A 21,423-nucleotide genomic window follows, 5' to 3' on the forward strand; every position below is an offset into this window, starting at 1 on the left:
AACTTCCTTAACTTTGTCTCTTGGCCATTTCCATCCCCTGGAAAGAAGTTTCCTTTCTCTGTTGTCTACTTTGGATTATGTTACTTCCCATTTCTTTTAGCAATGATATCTCCAGAAGCTCTCCCCTTCAGCTTAAAAAACTGTAGGAGAGCAATGAAGGGTGGGATATTTATGAAGAACTCTCTCCATCATCGTCTCAGAGAGATAAGTTTTAGGGGTAAAAAGCTCCCAAACCAACAAAGAAACAAAACCAGCATTGGCAGTTAAAGCAGAACCCCATTCAAGTTATGAAATGAAACCGTAAGTTCTTTTCGCTACACCTTAACCAGCTTACCTGATAAACTGGTGCCCTCTATTCACACTGTTAAAAACACCAGCTGCTGTTCACCAGTATGTTTGTTCCCAACCCCGTTTATGCCACTAATACTACTATAATTACAGAACTTAATTCAAAAATGCATAAACTGTTAAAATAGGAGCAGGAAAATATCATTGCTCTTTCTGTGAAGACTTAGTTGAATGTTTTGAAAAGCTTGATGAAGCCAAGGTGAATATAAAACTGAAGTTGGATGTAGGTGATATAATGGTAAAATACTTAGAACACTGTAACAATCAAAGAACTCCGCAGCATTACAGATGTTCGAGCTACCTCCCTTTGAAAGAAACAGATTGAAATTGGAGATGATGGAGCACTGGCATAGTTTCTATGCAAAAAGTGGTGACGTGGAGCACCAGGCTAGGAGACCTGTGCTTTGAAGGGTCTTAGCCCTGCATCAACAGATTAATGAATGAATGTATGAATAGTAACTGTTTCAAGTTAAAATTGAATGTTTATTGTGTGTACATTTAATTTGTTTAATAGTTGTCTGCTTTATGTGACTCAGTTTCATTAATTGATGCTTTGTTAGCCAACTATCAGTGCTGGATCGGAAGACTCCTGCCATGTTAAATTTAGCCATAACCACATTTGGGGTACTCCAGGACCTCCTTGTCTTTTCTAGCTGCGTGTGAAACAATTCAACAGCCATAAAAAGGTACATACGTAAAAGAAACATTATAATCTTTATTTTTAAAGAACATTAAAATGAATACTATTTATTGCACATAGTAGCTCGTCTCAAATTCCCTAAATGGTACCCAGACTCCTGGTTTAAACAATTGATTCCACATCTCCTGGAAAGTGGTCTGGTAAACATATATTTTTAACAAGCTCCCAAAATATGTTTTTGTGTGGCAAGTATGGAAAGCACTAGATTATTTCTCATTGTCTCTCTGACTTTTATGATTACATAATTGGCTACTTAACTGAAAAATGAAAAATATTTTGTAGTGTCTAAAATTATTCATTGCACACGTATGCTTTTCTCTGCACTCTAAAGAAACCCAAGGTAGAAATATGCCTTTAACCCACATTGAAACAAATATTTTTGTTCCAATATAGCCAACAAAAAGCTGTGGCATAGAGAAATTCTATTCCTATAGGTGTGTAGTTTTCTTTCTTTCTTTCTTAAATGAGCAGACAGTGCATTATCTGGGAGCATGTGGGCAAGAAAAAATAATGTACAAGTTGAGAATGAGAGAACTGTGTTTTTGATGAACAGGACCATGTTCTGACGTACAAAAGTTAAAAAATGCAAATGTTGAAGCCATTATACATAAGCTTCACTGAATATAAGACACACCAAAATAAAATAAAAATTATTTCTTGAAAGATAAAATTGGAGCTAAATATGTCTGGCTGTTGTAGAGATAAGCATGCCTCAACTTCTAGTGTAAAAAGAGTAGCTGGTGTTTATGTAAAAGAATCTGTGTAAAGGCCATATGGAGCTGTCTCAAATAAATATCCCTTTAATCAAATGTCACTATGCCTTTTTTAATGTTTTGTAGTTTGATGCGGAGAATGTACTTTTATTTCTTCAACAGCTGCTCTTTTTAAATGGGTGCAGCTGTACTACAGATTTAATTGGCAACAATTGCTTAATTTTAATCTGTTGCTTCCAGTCTTTCAAAAGCCTTGTTTCGTGTGTCTGTGGAAGGGAAAGGCTTGATTTCTTTTTCCTAGAAAGTATGCTATGAAGTAGGAATTAGGCAAATAAAAGTTTCTGCCTGATTGTTTAAGACACAAAAATAATATTTCCCCTCTTTAGAGTACTAGTTTCCTAGACATTCATTTCCCAGATTATAGTAATAAAGGGATTTGATGCCCATAAATCGGAGTCTAATCTCAAACCTTCTAAACTATTGTGAACTAAAAAAAAAAAAAAAAAAATTCTGTGAAATGACCTAAAAATTATGAGAAAAAAGATTTTTGTCCATTAATTTTGAATGTTCTTTGCCTTGAGGATAACCCAGCATCAGGTCTTTGTTGTTTGGATTAGAACTTTGACTTTTTAATATATAAAGAGACCAGTATCTTAATGTATTTGATTGAATTATAAATCACATGTTGTCCTCTCCCCATTTTCTTTTATTACTTAAAAATCTACTCTTTTAATTAACTGCTATGGAGAAGTCATTTTTTACATGCGTTAACTTCAATCTTTTTGAAACCCAGAAAAAAATTTTTGAGGGAAGAAAACCATATTAATGTCATACCCAGCCCACCCAGCGCCATCGAGTCGATTCCAACTCATATAATGTCATAGTATCTAATAATTTTCTCAGCTTTAACATCTCTTACTTCTTAAAACCTTATCTTTTACTTCTCATAGCCTTTCATCCTCCAGATAAAACTGTGAATGTGGATGTACGGGAATTTAAAACTTGATATCAAAACTGAGTAATACCCTTACTCTTTCTTTTTGCAAGATTTGTCTGTTGTTGTTAGGTGCCATGGAGTCAGTTTCAACTCATAGTGACCTTTGGTACAATAGAACAAAACACTGTCCAGTCCTCCGTCATACTCACAGTTGTTGCTATGCCTGAGCCCATCATTGCAGCCACTGTGTCAATCCATCTCATTGAGGGTCTTCCTCTCTTTCATTGACTCTTTACGAAGCATGATGTACTTCTTCGGGGACTGGTCCCTGCTGGTAACATACTCTAAATGTGTGAGTAGGCCAAATGAAACCTCCTAGCTTAATTGTTCCTTCGCACTTCCCATACCCACTTGACTCATAGGTATTTGTTGTTGTTGTTAGGTGCTGTCGAGTCAGTTCTGACTCATAGTGACCCTACGTACAAAAGAATGAAACAATGAGTGCTTCATTTTCACAATCATTGCTATTTTCGAGCACATTGTTGCAGCTACTGTGCCAGTCCATCTTATTGAGGGGTTTCCTCTTTTTCACCGATCGTCTATTTTACTAAGCATGATGTCCTTCTCCAGGGACTGATCCCGCTAATAACATGTCCAAAGTACGTGAGACGAAGGCTTGCTATTCTCTCATCCAAGGAGTACTCTGGCTGTACTTCTTCCAAGACAGATTTGTTCATTCTTCTGGCAGTTTGTGATATATTCAATATTCTTTGCTAGCACCATAATTCAAAGGCATCAATTCTTCTTTGTCTTCCTTATTCATTGTCCAGCTTTGGAATGCATATGAGGCAATTGAAAATACCATGGCTCGGGTCAGTCGCACCTTAATCCTGAAAATGACACCTTTGCTTTTTAACATTTTAAAGAGGTTTTTTGGAGCAAATTTATCCAATGCAATACATCTTTTGATTTCTTGACTGCTGTTTCCATGGGCATTGATTGTGGATCAAAGTAAAATGAAATCCTTGACAACTTCAATATTTTCTTCATTATCATGTAGTTGCCTATTGGTCCAGTTGTGAGGATTTTTGTTTTCTTTATGTTGAGGTGCAATCCATACTGAAGGCTATAGTCTTTGATCTTCATCAGTAAGTGCTTCATAAAGTCCTCTTCACTTTCAACAAGCAAGGTTGTATCACCTGCAGATCTCAGATTGTTAATAAGTTTTCCACCAATGCTGATGCCACGTTCCTCTTCACATAGTTCAGCTTCTCAGATTATTTGCTCAGCGTACAGATTGAATAAGTATGATGAAAGGATACGACCCTGATGCACACCATTCCTGATTTTAAACTAGGTAGCATCCCTGTGTTTTGTTCAAATGACTGCCTCTTGGCCTATGTAGAGGTTCCTTACAAGCACAATTAAGTGTTCTAGAATTCCCATTCTTCTCAATGTTATCCATAATTTGTTGTGATCCACACAGTCGAATGCCTTTTCATAGTCAGTCAATAAAACACACGTAAACATTTTCTTGTATTCTCTACTTTCAGCCAAGATCCATCTGAGATCTGCTATGATAACCCTTATTCCATGCCCTCTTTTGAATTCAGCTTGAATTTCTGGCAGTTCCCTCTTGATGTACTGCTGCAAGGATTTTTGGATATTCTTTAGCAAAATTTTACTTGTGTATGATATTAATGACATTGTTTGATAATTTCCACATTCTGTTGAATCACCTTTCTTCGTAATGGGCGCAAATATGGGTATCTTCCAGTTGTTTGGCCGGGTAGCTGTCTTCCAAATTTGTTGGTATAGATGAGTGAGTTTAGCTATGAGGTTTTTTTTTTTTTTGTTGTTGTTGTTGGGAGGGGTGAGGGTTGTTTGTCTTTTTTAAGTTATATCTTCTCTGTGGAGTGTTTTCTAAGATCTCCATACATGTACTATAGTTTTGCCACTGTCACCTAGGTATTTCTTCGATTCCTTATACAGTAGATAATGGAGATAGAATTCTAAAATCAATGTAAATTTATACCTCCTTCCTCTCAAATCCTAGTCCTTCCTATACTTACCTGATTATTACTTAGGATCAAAACTAACAATGAAGTAGTTCCTAAGATTACATTGTGGCTTTCCATTTCTTACAAGTTTTTTATACTTAAAGGTAAGGACATGGTATATATATTTGGTAGTCTATTCTAATTTTTATGTAAGATTTTTCTTTAACCTTTGATTTTAATTGTTGCTTATTAAAACTATAATTCAGACGTAATAAACCGAGATAAGTATAGCTCTCAAAGCTAATGAATCTTTTTTTTCTTTCAGTTTCTGAACTTTTTGTGTAAGAGGAAACGCAGCTTTTAGTTTGCCTCTGGTATCTGCAAGAAAGGTTTTCTCTCTAAGTCAATGTGCTTATTCTTTTTCACATTGACGTTGGTATCAGTTAGTGGCTGTAAGCTCCTCTGTTAAGTAATTAGCATTTCAGAAGACTTTTGACTTGAATTTTGTTTAAACTTTGGCCTTCTGCCTTTTGTTCTTTATTCCATTGGCCTATTTTATTTATATGTTAAGATAAAACATGAATTTTTAAATAATCTTGTATTTTAAAAGTGTGACAGTAAAATGTGAAACAACGGAAGTTATGGAAGTATCATTAATAATAGTAATTGACATACTGCTGACCAGAACAGTCAGTTGTGATTCGTGTTTAAAAAAATCACTGTACCACCTTCGAAGATTTATTTCTTTATTTTTGCTCTTTTTTCCTGGGGTGTGTGTGTGTGTGTGTGTGTGTGTGTTGATTGAGGGTGAGTTGAAGAAGAAAGAAATGAGCCTTGAGAATATATTTTGGTCAGTCATTAATGTACTTCAGGAATATTAAAGATTTACCATTTTATATTGAAATCATAAGTAGCATATGAAATTTCACAATGAAATGGTAATTCTAAAACACTTTTATCCCATTGTAGTTGATTTTCAGGGTACCTTTTATTTTTATTCTGAGTGATAAGAATAAAAAGAAAGAAAAGTCTATTCATAAATTATATGAATTTATTTAGTAGGAAAATGGAGAGAGATTTCATAGTAATACATAATGAAGTCCATTTTCTGTCATCTATGTGTTGATAGAGATATGAACACTAGTAAGTCATAAGAGCCCTGGTGGTGCAGTATGGAGCCCTGGTGGCACAGTGATTAAGCATTCGGCTGCTAACCAAAATGTCAGCAGTTCAAATCCACCAGCTGCTCCTTGGAAACAGTATGGGACAGTTCTATGCTGTTCTATAGGGTCACTAGGAGTTGGAATCAACTCAATGGCAATGGGTTTGTTTTTCGAGTTTTTTGGAGTAAGTTATAAGTATGTCTGACTATTTTTTACATAGAATCGTTGCCTTTCGCTTTCTTTATAACCTATAACATATACTTCCTTTCTGTACGTATCACTATTTTAAATTGCTATTTATTACAGGAAACCCTGGTGGCATAGTGGTTAAGTGCTACAGCTACTAACCAAGAGATCAGCAGTTCAAATCTGCCAGGCGCTCCTTTGAAACTCTATGGGGCAGTTCTACTCTGTTCTATAGGGTCGCTATGAGTCAGAATTGACTCGATGGCAGTGGGTTGGTTTTTGGGGGTTTTATTTATTACTATGCTAATTTCTTTGCATTTGTTCTCCTTTTCAGTCTGGCAGACTATGGAGTGCAAAGATTTATTTATTTATTTAAAATTTTCTGGCCTAGAAAAAAATACTCTAAGAAACTTAGGTGAGTTCTTTAACAACTGAGGAGACTGTGGCCTGACTAGATTAAGTATTTCACTTCAGTATTACTTGGACACCACTGTTTCAGGTTTAATTGGTATTTCACTATTTTCAAATAAAATCCACTATTTTCAAATAAAATTCTTAATTTATTTTAGCCTATTTCTAAAAGGTCTTTAAGAATGCATAGCCTTGATATTTATGTTGAAACAATGATAGAGTCATTGGAATTAACAATTCCAAGTTCCTAGTGTATGCATTTCTCATGTTTTTAAAAATGAAAACATGATAGGTATAGTGTTTCAGAAATTGGGTGCTTTTAAGTGTTTCACCTGATCACAGATATTAAAGATATGTATTTGTTTGCAATCTAGATGTAAGTGTAGAGACCCTCAAAGGATTACTTTAGGTTTCTGAGTTTTGTTTTTTTTTTAATTTTTCCCCTAACTATGGAAGTAATGCATGCTTATTAAACAAAATATGGAAAATATATAGGAAAAAGTACTTTCGGTCCAACCACAATATAAAACCCATTGTTGTCAAGTCGATTCCAACTCATAGTGACCCTTTAGGATAGAGTAGAACTGCCCGATTGAGTTTCCAAGGAGCAGAACTGCTGAACTTTTGATTAGCAGCCAAGCCCTTAACCACTACACTGCCAGTGCTCCGCATTACAATATAGTTAATCATAAATTTTGTTAATGTATGTGTTTATCTGTGAGTGAAGGTAGGTGTGCGTATGTGTATAATTTTTAGAAAAGTAAATCAAGACTCATACAAATATATAGTGAAAACATGACAGTGATTTTATTTAACTGATTAGTTAATGAGGGAGCTGATAAGATGTTATAACTGATTCAAAGGGGAAGTCAAAGTATTACACATTTGCTATCAGGTAAGGAATGCTGAATGTCATAGTATCTAATTTACAAATAGATAAGTCTGGTCAATACGAACAGGGCCATAATCGATTGCATTCCAGTGGACACCACATGCATTTCTATTACTGCCAGTTTTCTGATTAAAGCAGCCTCTAATTTGTTTTGTTTTGTTCAGGCTTTCACAAATTTTCCATGCGGTAGTTTTGTGTTAGTATTTATTTTATTTTTAACCAGTTGGAAATATGCATTTACATTTTTCTGCCTAATCATGATTGAAAATAAAACAATCATTTGCATTCCTTCCCATTGACATTACTGCTATCCACATAGTCACCGTTGGGCATTATGAAATGTATAAACAAACACTCCAAAATAAAACAAAAACACTCCTGTCTTGTGTGCTGTTTATTCTGGGAGGGGGTAATTTATCACCCTTTCCCTTCCTTCCCTCCCAGTTACCCTTCTTCCCCCTTCAAGTGCTCTTACTATCCCCTATCCCCAAACTCCTATTCCTCCAGCCCTCCCCCACCCCAACCCCTATCAGACTAATCCTGATTATCAAGCTCAGCTCATGATGCCAAAAACACCATCTCAGAAATGCACGCAAGTGTCCTGTTCAGTGTTGGTGAACAAGAATTCTTGACATTTACCTATACAGCTTCTATTTAACTGCTAGTTACAGAATTTTGCCAAATTCGTCTGGTCTTCACTTACCTTTTTTAAAATTCATCCCTGTGAAACAAACATCTCTTTTATAAATGAGCAGGGTTAAGAGAATTGGCTTTTTAAGCACTGAATTCAAAATGTCACTCCCAGTGTTGAGTCACATTATTTTGTCCAAAGTGTCCAGGGTGCAGGTGATATTTTATAGTTTCATACATATTTTTAACTAGTAAATTCTTTGAGATTCATCAAAGAGGTTCTCTGCCAAACATTAACACACTTGGAACCTGAATATGGCTATTCAAGGAGCTCACTTCTGTTCACTTTGAAGTCTAGGTTTTTACTCATGGTTATTTTCTTTTGATCATTTCTTTCCTTCACTAAGGATTTGGTATTTCATTTACATTTGAGTGCATGGGCAAGAGGAGAGATGCGTTCATTTATGTCTTTTCTAGTGATGAATACAGAAAATTCCTAGTGAAGATTTAGCCTAGCTGTTATCTGCAGTCAGGGTAACATAGCTCGCAAGCTTGGCAGGTGGCCCCTGACAGTATGAACGAATCTTGAGGTGGGTATAAAAAATCATGGCCTCCCTTGTGCCTTATTACCATTTTGATTAAAAAAAAACAATGTTCTTTGGGGTGTAAGTGAACTACTGCAGCCATGAAACTTGGACAAACTAACCATTAGTATTACTCAATATATATTCCACATATTTATACAAAAGAGTGTAGCTCACTACCCATCTCTGTAGAGGCAGGTGAATAATTTATGCCTGAATATATTAATGTTTAACTGAACTGTCTTATAGACGACAATATGTGACCATAAGTTAAATCATGTAATTAAAATTTATAGTTAATTTATATTCTGGCCTTGCCTTCAGATTTAATAGCTTTATTCCAGTAAAAACAAGTCTGAAAATAATGTTCACTGATTTAGAGAGTGATGACAGATGGGTCTTAGGCCGGGATAATGCCTATGGCTTGGAGACATTGATTGTTAACATTTACGCTCCAATAATGAATGACCTGAATTTTTCCCACATGTTTGCTCCGGAAATACAGGGCTGTGGAGGCTTTTACGTCATAGAGCCCAAAAGATTTGGGGTCATAGTATATTTGCTGCTGGCAGTCATTCATTAGTAAATCTTTGATAGGGGAGTTGGATTTGAGTAACATCTGGAGGCCTAGGGGAATTCTGGGTTTGCAATTTTTCTGGTAAGCTAGATTTGGCTTTTAGGAAATATCACATTTGCAATTGATGGATTTAACATTTCACATTGAGAAGCAATGAAAGATTTGAAAGACTCGAAGGAGAAAGATTGACATTATGATTGTTTTCCTTGAATGTAATTAATTAATTTGCTGCTAGGTGCTAATATAAAATTACTTGAGCTATATAGACTTCAGGGATACATATCCATTATTAATTGTCATTTTAAAATGAAGATTGAAATTTCCTTTACCTATCAAGAAAAAATACAGTTATCCTTGAGTATTTAGAAAGTAAACATTTCAAAGCGTGTAGCTATGAGACAGAATCGTTAATGTTGAATTCCATTTTTTTGCTATGTGCTATTATAATATGGCAAACTCACTGTGAGTGTTGGAGTGTGGGAACATTATATTTGCAGCATGGAAAAGGGGAAGTAGAAGGCTTCCCATCATAGCTAAGCAGAACATAAAAGCTTAATGCAGTTGGGATGTGACTTAGTTTCCACTAAACCCTTGGCTGTCTAGTCGATTCTGACTAATATAGGACAGAGTAAAACTGCTCTGTAAGGTTTCTAAGGCTATAATCTTTATAGAAGCAGACTGCAACACCTTTCTCCAGAGGAGCGGCTGGTGGGTTCGAACTCCTAACCTTTCAGTTAGCAGCTGAGTGCTTAACCATTGTGCAACCAGGCCTCCTTGACTTAGACTCCAGTTCCCTATAAAATATTGCTTATATAGTTTGATCAAGCAAATTTGATGAAATTTGAAACAAATTTACTCTACTGTACATCAGTAATGTCCCAAAGGAAACTGCAACATTCCATAATCATTAAATTCCGGAGTATAATATTAAAGGTATGATGTTAAACGTTTCTTTCTCTTGGCTCTTATCCCATCAGGAGAGCAAGTGCCCACTATCTCTTTGGTGCATTATCAACAATAGGAGAGATACTAATTTAATAACCCTTTAATATTTTTCTAATCGAAGCTTTTTTTCTGCAATCCAGAGAGTCAAAATACAACATTGTCTCAACTTTTATTTTAAAGAATGATTATTCATAATTTCTAAGAAAATCTTGAAAAAAATTTAAATGCAAAGTGGAATATCTTTTCTATAAGGGTTATTTTATAGGTATATCAGATTTCTTTAAAGAAGTAGTTAGAAGTAATAAATGGCGTCAAATCCCATTGTACTCATCCCACGCATATTTAATCTATAACACTGTGTTTTATTAGGAAAATATAAAATAATAAAATTCAAATATTGTAGAAATATAAAATGTAGAAGTTTAAATTCCCTCCTGTAGTTCTACTTCCCAGATAGAAGTCCTATCAACAATTTGGCACATAGTTTTAGATTATAAAAGAGTGAAGAGACAGTGTTATATGGTGGCTAGAGCTGTAAGAGCCAGGGTCCTGGCGGGAAATAGCTCAAGCAATCAAGGAAGTATTAAGGGAAACAATAAGGTTTGTTTTTTTTAGGCTGGACGGCACAATTAGAGAGCAGTGATTGTAGGAAGGGGTTACTGAACAGAGCTGCAGACATGGCTACAGAAATACAGCCAGTGTTGGATCACTGCGTGCAGTGAGTGCGTGGGAGTAGGGCAACAAGGGGTGGTTATAAACACCCCACCTCAACCTTCTTCCCTCTATCCTCCACCCTCTAATTGTTGTTCCCTTCAGTTGAACCCAAACCAGATCCATGAATTCTGGAAACTAGGTGTAATTTGTAGAAATCAGCCACCTTAGGGTAGAGCAGGAGGGGAGGAAACACATGGAGAACTGCAAGCACAAATACAAGCTGGGAGAACTAAGGCATGTTTATAAGTTACTCTGCATGTCATTTTCCTCATCTGTTTATAGGGAGAATAATAGAACCAATAATATAGGGTTGTTGTGAGACCTAAATGAGTGTGTATACCAATTTGTAGGCAAATGCCTCCTAGGTAGAAATTGGTCAGCAAATATTATTAATACTATCATTACTACTTTATTAATTTATTTTATGTGTGCTATATAACGATTTTTTTTTTATATATAACGATTAGGAGGCCTGGTGGCTTAGTAGTTAAGAGCTTGACTGATAACAAGAGGTCAGCAGTTCGAATCCACCAGCCACTCCTTGGAAACCCTACGGGGCAGTTCTACTCCATCCTTTAGGGTCTCTTGGAGTGAAAATCGACTTGACAACTTTTTTCTGTTTTTTAAACAATTGGAGTCCTTGTGATGCAGTGGTTAAGAGCTTGGCTGCTACTAACAAAAGGTTGGCAGTTGGAGTCCACTCACATGGGGCAGTTCTACTCCATCCTATAAGGTCTCTATGAGCCGGAATCAACTCCATGGCAACAGTGTTGTTTTGTTTTTTTCATACAAAAATTTGTGATTTTTACTTTGCATACAATATCTTGATAATCTCTTTATATACGTATATATAAAGTATATATTTATGCATGTGTATATACGCAAAGGAGCCCTGGTGATACAATGGTTAAGTACTTGGCTGCTAACTGAAAGGTAAGCAGTTTGAACCCACCAACTGCTCCATAGGAGGAAGATGTGGCAGCCTGCTTCCATAAATGTTACAGCCTTGGAAACCCTATAGGACTGTTCTACCCTGACCTGTAGGATTACTGTGAGTTGGAATTGACTCCATGGCAATGGGTTTGTTTGGTTTTATACGTATATAGTAGCCCTGTCGGTGCAGTGGTTAAAAGCTCGGCTGCTAACCAAAAGGTCCACAGTTCGAACCCACCAGTCGCTCTTTGGAAACTCTATGGGGCAGTTCTGCTCTGTTCTATGGGGTCGCTATAAGTTGGAATCAACTTGATGGTAACAGGTTTTTTTTGGGCATACATATATTTATATACACACACACAAACACGCATACTTCTCTCTCTGCACGCTCGCATATACACACGCTCCACTTTTTAATGACTTCAGTGTATTCCATTGTATTGAAATACAATACATTTAAACATTTCCATTGAAATGGGGTTTGGGCTGTATTATGCACAATGCTATTCTAGAGAAGCAAGTGTATTTTGTGCACTTTGAGTCATCTAAGTTAAATCACCCTCAGACCATTCTCTTAAAAATAGGAATGTTAATGAGTGACATTGGTACAACTGTTCAGGAAGTGGCCTAGGGCTTTTATTTTCTAAGTCCTAACCCCATTCACTTTTATATAGAGAGAAAAGGTTTATAGATTTTTTTTTCCATGACCTTGAACTTTGTTAAAGGACAGCTTTTTATTTTTTAAAATATTATTTTCTTGGTATCACATATCCTTGCACTTAGGCTTTTTAGAGCTTATCACTGTATTGATTATTATGAAAACAAATTTGGGGCAAATATTTGAATTAGTTGGTTTTAATGTAATGAAGCATAATTATGGGTAATTGATTGGTATCACATGCTCTGTGTGTGTGTCTGTCTGTAGTTTTTAATAGAAGACTGTGTCTTGTGACTGTTTTGATTCATTTAAAAAAAACCACTGCCATCGAGTCAATTCTGACTCATAGTGACCCTAGAGGACAGAGTTGAACTGCCACATAGAGTTTCCAAGACGTGCCTGGTGCCACTATGCCACCAGGGTTTCCTTTTGATTAATAGTAAATGTTATCTGGACCTTAGATGTTTTCTGCCCTTACATAAAGCTACTGTGTCAATCCATTTCCTTTTGCGTCTTCCTCTTTTTTGCTGACCTTCTATTTTACTAAGTGCCATGTCCTTCTCCAGGGACTGGTCCCTCCTGAAAACATGTCCAAAGTTCATGAGCCAAAGTCTCATTTTCCTCACTCCTAAGGACCATTCTGTCTGTACTCCTTCCAAGATAGGTTTGTTCATTCTTCTGGCAGTCCATTGTATATTCTGTATTCTTTACCAACGCCATAATTCAAAGTTATCAATTCTTCGGTCTTCCTTATTTGTTTTCCAGCTCTCCCATGCATATGAGGCAATTGAAAATATGATGGCTTGGGTCAGGTGCACCTAAGTCCTCAAAGTGACATCTTTGCTTTTTAACACTTTAAAGAGATGTTTTACAGCAGACTTGCTCAATGCAATACGTTGTTTGATTTCTTGACTTCTGCTCCCATGGCATTAGCCATTAGCCATTACAGAAATGCAAATCAAAACTACAGTGAGATACCATCTCATCCCAAATGACTAGTAGTAATCGAAAACAAAACAAAAAACGAAATAACAGAAGTTGGAGGAGATTGGAACTCTTCTGTGCTGCTGGTGGGAAAGTAAAATGGTATAACCAATAAGGAAAATGATAACTACAGTGAGATACCATCTCATCCCAAATGACTAGCACTAATCGAAAACAAAACAAAAAACGAAATAACAGAAGTTGGAGGAGATTGGAACTCTTCTGTGCTGCTGGTGGGAATGTAAAATGGTATAACCAATAAGGAAAATGATATAATACTTCCTTAAAAAGCTAGAAATAGAAATACCATACGATCCAGCAGTCCCACTCCTAGGAATATATCCTAGAGAAATAAGAGCTGACACATGAATAGATATATGCACACCCATGTTCGTTGCAGCATTATTTACAATAACAAAAAGATGGAAACAAACTAAGTACCCATCAACAGATGAATGGATAAACGAATTATGGTACATACACACAATGGAATACTGTGCAGCTATAAAAAAAAAAAATTTTTTTATAAAGAAGAATGGTGGATACGCGAAGTGTCTCAAAACATGAGTGAATCTGGAAGGCATCGTGCTTAGTGAAATAAGTCAATCACAAAAGAACAAATATTGTAGGAGACTACTACTATAAAAATTCAAGAAAAAGTTTACACAGACACACAAAAAAATCTTTGATGGTTAAGAGAGAGAGGAGGGGTGGGGAGGGGAAATCAGTAACTATATAGTTGTTGTTAGGTGCCGTCGCGTTGGTTCTGACTCATAGTGACCCTGTGTACAATGGAACAAAGCATTGCCTGGTCCTGTACCATCCTCATGATCATTGTTATGCATGAGCCCATTGTTGGAGCAAAGGGAAAGACAACATGCAATAGAGGGGAAATTAGCACACCTTGACCCAGGCAAAGTTATAGAAGCTTCCTAGACACATCTAAATACCTTGAGGGACCGAGTTACTGGGAGTGAGGGCTGGGGACCATGTTCTTGGGGGACATCTGGGTCAATTGGCATAATATAGTTTATAAAGAAAATGCTCTACATCCTACTTTGATGAGTATTGACTGGGGCCTTAAAAGCATGCAAATGGCATCAAAGACACAACTATTGGTCCCTTCCTGACAGGAGCAAAGGAGAATGAAGAAAATCAAAGACATAAAGAAAATATTTGTCCAAAGCTCTAATGAACCATATGAGCCACAGCTTCTACCAGTCTGAGCCCAGAAGAGCTAGATGATACCTAGCTACCACCACTGATCATTCTGACAGCGATCACAATAGAGGGTCCCCAACAGAGAAGGAAAAAAATGTAGAACAAAATTCAAGTTCACAAAAGACCAGACTTACTTGTCTGACAAAGACTGAGGAACATCTGAGACTATGGTCCCTGGACCCCCTGCTGGCTCAGAACTGAAGCCACTCTCAAAGTCTGACTTTCAGCCAAAGATTAGACAGGCCTATACCAACACCAGAAACCCTGGTAGCATAGTGGTTAAGTGCTACGGCTGCTAACCAAAGGGTCGGCAGTTTGAATCCGCCAGGCGCTCCTTGGAAACTGTGGGGCAGTTCTACTCTGTCCTATATGGTCGCTATGAGTTGGAATCGACTCGACAGCACTGGGTTTTTTTTTTTTTTTTTTTACCAACACCAGTGAAGAATGTACTTAGTTCAATCAAGTACACAAGGCCAAATGGGCAATACATGCCCAAAAGCAAAGACGAGAAGGCATGAAGGGACAGGAAACCTGGATGAATGGACAAGGAGAATTCAGCATGTAAAGGGAAAGGAAGGGAGAGAGTGCTGACACATTGTGGGGATTGCAACCAATGGCAGTAAACTATTTGTGTATAAATTTTTGAATAAGAAACTAGTTCGTCCTGTAAATTTTCATGTAAATTACAATAATAACATAAATACAATTAATTGTAGTCCACAAGCATTTTTCCTTGTATTAAATGTTCAAAAACATTTTTAATGGCCATGTGCCAATTCAGTCTACAGCGATGGTATAACTTACCCTCTTGTTAGACGTTTATGTTGTTTCTTAACTTTTTCTATTACAAATAGCAATGAGATAAATACCTTGTATAAAAAACTATCTTTTCATTTTACAGGTCTCTTTACAAAATATTCCTAGAAGTGGAATTACTAGACCAAATGGTGTGAATATTTTAAGCTTCCCGTACATGTTGCCAAATTGCTTTCCAGGAAGGATGTACCAATTTATACTCCCACCAGCAATGTAGGAGAGTGCCTAGAAACTTCTTAACTGGATATATTTGATGTGACATCAAATGGACAACATTTAACTAATCATTAAAACAAAGACAAGAGCTTAACTCAGTAAACACTTTGCTGTCAAGATGAAAATATTGGTCTGTTGAGTATCTGTTATTGCTCTAAAAGAGTTCTGCATGTTAAAATAAATTGTCCTATATAATTTTTATCATCATTAAGTTATAAGATTACAATACCTTGAGTTTGAGTAATATTTCCTCTCTTTTGCATTCTTAATGTCAATAGGAATAAGCATAGGTTAAAGGAAATTGTGTCAGTCTTCTGACCCCTTTCCTTTGGACTGGTATCCATGGTAATAAGTGGGGACTGATTCTGTGTTAGTTACTGAAGAAAGCATGTGCCGTGTTGGCCCTCAGTGGCTTCCTTTTCAATGAGGAAGGAAGCTGTAGCTTAGTACCTGGCACTTTGTGCTCAGGATGTTTAAAATATAGATGGCTGGCTGGTTGGCTGTTTGGATGGATGAAGGGATAGAGTGATAAACTCACAAATGTTCTGCTGACATTCAAGGCCCAAAGCTGCCCTTTGGCATATGTGATATAGATGGGCAACCCCTTTGCATATATGAAGGCATGCTTGATTAGTTAGATTATCTTTGTTAGAACCTTGAGTACTTCAAGAATCAGAGGCATTATTTTAGATCTCTGATCTTTAGGTTTGTTTGTTTGTTTGTTTGTTTGTTTGTTTGGGGAGAGTTCCATTATAGTGACCTGAAAGGCCCATTGAACAGGACAGTCTGCTCTACTTCAGTGTTAAAAAGATAAAAGCATGGACAGGTGTGTCCCTGAAAAACCTAGGTTCTGAAAATTGTGCATAAAAAATAGGACCGTGAGAAAAATAGGGTTGGGACAGACCATTCAAACCTATACAACTCTGGAACTAAAGTACTAACAAATACACCTTCTCCTCATTTCCTGACGATCTTGTCTGATATTTTGCATTTACAACAGTAAAAGATCTACTATCCGAGTATTTTGTGCATTAACGGCATTGTCTGGCAGTAATGAACACTGAGGTGCAAGACAAGAGTAACCCTGGCTCTGATGGTTAAGATTATGTGTCAACTTGGACGGGCTAGGATTCTCAGTGGTTTGGCAGGTATGTTATGATGTAATTTGGCAGTTATGTAATGATACGGTCATCCTCCATTTTGTGACCTGAGGTGATCATCCTCCATTTTCACGTAACACCAATTTTGCATAATGACCTGTTCTTTGGAACCTAACCATGTCGATAAGTGAGAATAGTATAATCCTAAACAAAATGCTATTAGTGTTAGAAAGACATGTTAATACAAATAAATACCACACTAAATAAAAGAATTTACCTTACAAAGAGAAAAGGTGAAGATAGATTGTTGGAAAGAGATGTTGGAAGAGCCAAGTCTTCTGAGTGGTGGAGGAAAGGGCAAAATTGATCAAATCAGGGAACATGCATAATGATCACTTCCAATAGAGAGTAATTAGTCAAACTGAACAAAGGAGGGATGGGTGTAAGTGGGCATCATCTATTATCATGCACAGTGTTACTTTATGCCTTGTTCTCTTCAACTGTGTAAGTACACGTTGTATTTTGCTGTATAACTTGGTGGTTGAAAGTTAACCAGCTGAGGGAATTTTCATGCATAAACCAAAGCATCCTTTGCTATCCCAGTCTTTACCAATTGTATATGAGCTACACAGAAACATGTGTTTACCACTCCAATATCTGTTATGTAAAGTGATAACTCTACCCATGCTGTTAAATTATCAAAAACCCCAAGTATCTTAGATTGGTGGATACTATAGGATATAGGATATGTAGATTAAGTATAAGGCTTCCCTGAGTGAAAGATCTATATCAGCTCTACTCTCTTGCAAACTCTCGTCTCTATAAATTATTTTTAAATTACAAAGTTTTTTTTTTTTTTTTTTTAATAAGGTTTTCAGGTCCTCTTTTACCTGACTTATTCAAATTGTCTTAATTTTCCTTTGGTATCTTGTATATGGAAACTTTTCTTTTATCTTGTATATGGGGTCGCCATGAGTCAGAATCAACTCAGCGACAACTACTAACAACATCTTGTGCTTAAAACTTATAAAACTGAACTCTGTATCTCTGATATAGAATATAATGATGGAAAACAATGTTTTTCCTTTCTTTCTTTTTTATTTTATTATTTTAAAATAAATATATAAAAGACCAGCAATAAAGTCAGGGATTCTGAGGTAGACTGATTGATACCTTACATTGGGGCATGAAGGAGATGGGCCAAAGATGGCATTGTATGTTTGATTTGTAGGCAGAAAATTGGCATATGCATGCATTTTTGCAAATACTTATTAAAATTACAGTCTGTGGTGTCAGACATTGGTCCTGATTCATGCTCTGGTACCATTAACTCTGTGACCTGGAATGCCTTATATAGCCTAATAGTTCTACAGTTTATTCACATGCTAGGTTCCAGAACACACTTCTGTAGAACTGCTGGGAATATTATTTTGGGGGAAAAAATATGCTAAGTATTTAACACTGTGCCTGAACGTGTAGTGGCTTCTCATTAGCCACCTTAGACTTGTTCAAAGTTATTAGTCCTTAGTCATCTTTGTTACTGTGTCATTTCAGTAGAACCTTACAAAATGGTTGGAGATGGCCAATGAAGGTACAAGGATGACAATCACAAATTAATTGTGGAATATTCCTGAGGTTGTCCTTTATGTCTGCTTTAGAATTTATAATGACAAAACAGAGATGAATAAACTGATTTTTTATGAATATATGAAATGGATTTGCATCAACTGTTAGTATTTGTATAATTAGACTAACAATTTAACAGCAAACATTTTCACACAAATCACTCTAATTAGCCTGTTTAGTTTAATAGAAAAAATCATCTCCCTCTCATCTCTCTCACTGCTTTTGTTCTTCCACCTGTGTGTGCATTCTTTATTTAGTTATTGAGGTACAACTTATATACAGTGAGATGCTTAGATCTAAAGTGCACAGTTCAATGAGTTTGACAAGTGTATACATTTTATGTTCTCTCTGCTCAAGCCACTAGTTCCTTCACCATCATTAACAACACGTAACACTTGAGTGATAATCGGTGTCAAGTACTGTACTGAGCATTTTACCCATGTGCTCGTTAATCCTCACAGCAATCCTATTTGTTTTATACTGCTAGTATTCCCATTTTACATGTAAGAACTGAGTTTGGCAAGATTAAGTGATTTGCTTAAGATCACTCTCCCTGGCAAGTGGCAGAGCCTGGCTTAGAACACAAACTTGTGCCCTTCACTAACATACTATACTGTCTCTCTGTCGCTACTCTAGAAGCAAGAATCTGTACCTCTCTCCAAAATTTCCACAGTTTCTTTTCACTCTGATGAAATTGATGTACATTTTCTTAGTCAAATTTGCCTTGGTACACTCTGCTTTGTGATAATATTTAAATCAAAATGGTATTCAAGTTAACATAGAAAAAGACATTTAATAGTTTTCCTATAAGTCACACAGGCATCCTGAAAATACAGACCTCAGAAACCGTATTATATATGACACATAATAAATGAAATGCATCATGAACAAAAGTTCTAGTCAGAACTCAGTGCATTTTATTTGGAATATGTAGTGTCTGTTATTTTTTAACTGATGGTATATTTTGATTCTCAAATAGGAAGAAGCAATTAATTTATATATTGCTCAAAAGAAGAAAATGATTGATCTTTCCACTCTGAAGAGAATACTGGTCTGAATTACTGAAAAAGCATTCATAAATCTAAACTTGGTTGCTTAACTGTTTTTCAGCTAGACTCTAAAACTTTTGTTTGTTTTGGTGTGATCTAAAATTCTTTATTTTTTCTGGGATTTTTTCCATGTATATTATCTGGAACATTCTTCAGTAAGGTTGCTAAGCAGAAATCTACAGTGAGGTTGTTTGTTCAAATGGGTTTCCTCATATTCTTTTTAAAAATTGTGTATATTGTATTTTTCTGGAGGGTTTTACTTCTCTAATTCTTAAGTGTGTTTGGTTAAATTAAAAAAGACTTTAATTCTTTTACTGTAGTGCAATCACAAATGTTACAGGTAAAATGAGAAAATAAAATATTAGCTTAGATTCTTGGCTCAAATTAGGAGTTTTCCCCATTAATACTATGTTCTCACAATTATGGGAGCAAGGAGTTGCACTGCTTTTCTCTGGCACTGTAAGCTAGAATAACTAAATCAGAAAAGAGAAAATATTCATTAAACCAAAGTAATATTTTCCTGATCAATTTAAAGGCAAATTTCTATATGGCTTGTTATATTAAAAAAAAAAAAAAAAAAACCTGTGTAACCACAGCACCAAGCTTAGGGCATGTTTATTGCCTAGAAAGTACTACATAAATATGTGTAAAATTAAATAAATGAAGGAATAAATGATTTAATATTCTAACAAGCTATGAACAGTATTACTAGTTTTGGTAAATATGTATCAAATGATTCCCATATTCTGTTTCCATCAACTTTTTGGTTATTTAAATGGAGGAAGAGTTCTACTTTTAGTTCAATAGAAATGATCTGAAATTATCCATAGAATGAAGTAGTTAAATTTTACCATTCTAATTTTCCTGACAAATTATACCAAAAGAGTTACTTTCTATTTATCTAATGAGCACCTTTAAAAATGAAGCTATCCTCTTTCCGCCATCTTGGAACCTGTAGAGGCCTGCTGGGAACAGGACTTGCAAACTGGCAAATATGTCTGGAAAACTGTGGTCCATGGCCATTTTTGCTGGCTATAAATGGGGTCTTTGGAACCAGAGAGAACACACAGCTCTTCTTAAAATTGGAGGTGTTTATGCTCAAGATGAAACTGAATTCTATTTAGGCAAGAGATGTGCTTATGTGTACAAAACAAAGAACAACACAGTGGCTCCTAGCAGCAAACCTAACAAAACCAGAGTAATCTGGGGAAAGATAACTCGCGCCCATGGAAACAGTGACATGGTTCATGCCAAATTCCAAAACAACCTTCCTGCTAAGGCCATTCGACACAGAATCTGTGTGATGCTGTATCCCTCAAGGATTTAAACTTATTGAAAAGTAAATAAATAAATTGTGGATTTGTTATAAAAAAATGAAGCTATTTTGAAGTGATCTTAACTATTCTGATTATTCCAGACTATTTTACAAAATACAAGTTAGTTTGATGTTATGGTAATAAAATTGAAAAAAAAAAAAAAGATGCTAAATTTTAAGAACTTAGTCGTAATTGAAATTACTGCAATATTGTTTTGACATATCAAAGTTAGTGCATGAAGCTGTTGTTATTCCAGCCTTATGCTAAATAAGTCACCCAACTTTATGCAGTTTTTCCTCTTATAATGTTAAGTATATGGTAGACTCTATTCTGATTTCAGTAAACTCAGTCAAGATTTCCAATTTGTATGGACTTAATTTTGAAAAACTAGGGAGTATAAACATTTGTTAATGCATGTAAGTGGTAATTCACCAAGTAAGTAATGTTAATTTAGAAGATTATCTTCATATATATTTTGTGAGGTTATATGTGAGGGTAATACCTCATATAAATTTTGTAGGAATTACTGTTACTAGTTTGGTGCTTTTTAGAGAATCACACAACTCCCTCTATAGCTAAATGCTAGATTTTCAGTTTTTGATGAGAGAGTCTAGGAAATGGTAAGGATCAACAGACTGCTACTAATTGCTTTTAATATTTGTTATTACCTTAAATTTATTACTTAAACTGTGAGACCAGCAATC

General features: G+C 35.8%; 2 protein-coding genes across 2 annotated transcripts in view; both read left to right on the forward strand.

The window, feature by feature from the left end:
* PDE3A (phosphodiesterase 3A) overlaps positions 1-21,423 on the forward strand; it is a 357,390-nt gene that overhangs the window by 142,732 nt on the left and 193,235 nt on the right. The window lies entirely within an intron of this gene.
* Positions 16,348-20,875, forward strand: LOC126075242 (60S ribosomal protein L35a-like). Its single transcript, XM_049882601.1, has one exon. It carries the CDS (start codon positions 20,398-20,400, stop codon positions 20,728-20,730), a length of 333 nt encoding a protein of 110 aa, XP_049738558.1. The 5' UTR covers positions 16,348-20,397; the 3' UTR covers positions 20,731-20,875.

Source organism: Elephas maximus, chromosome 4, assembly GCF_024166365.1.
Source record: "Elephas maximus indicus isolate mEleMax1 chromosome 4, mEleMax1 primary haplotype, whole genome shotgun sequence".
Taxonomy (NCBI): domain Eukaryota; kingdom Metazoa; phylum Chordata; class Mammalia; order Proboscidea; family Elephantidae; genus Elephas; species Elephas maximus.

Coding starts and splice junctions, on each gene's coding strand:
- LOC126075242 (XM_049882601.1), top strand. CDS start 20,398: ATGTCTGGAAAACTGTGGTCCATGGCCATTTTTGCTGGCTATAAATGG.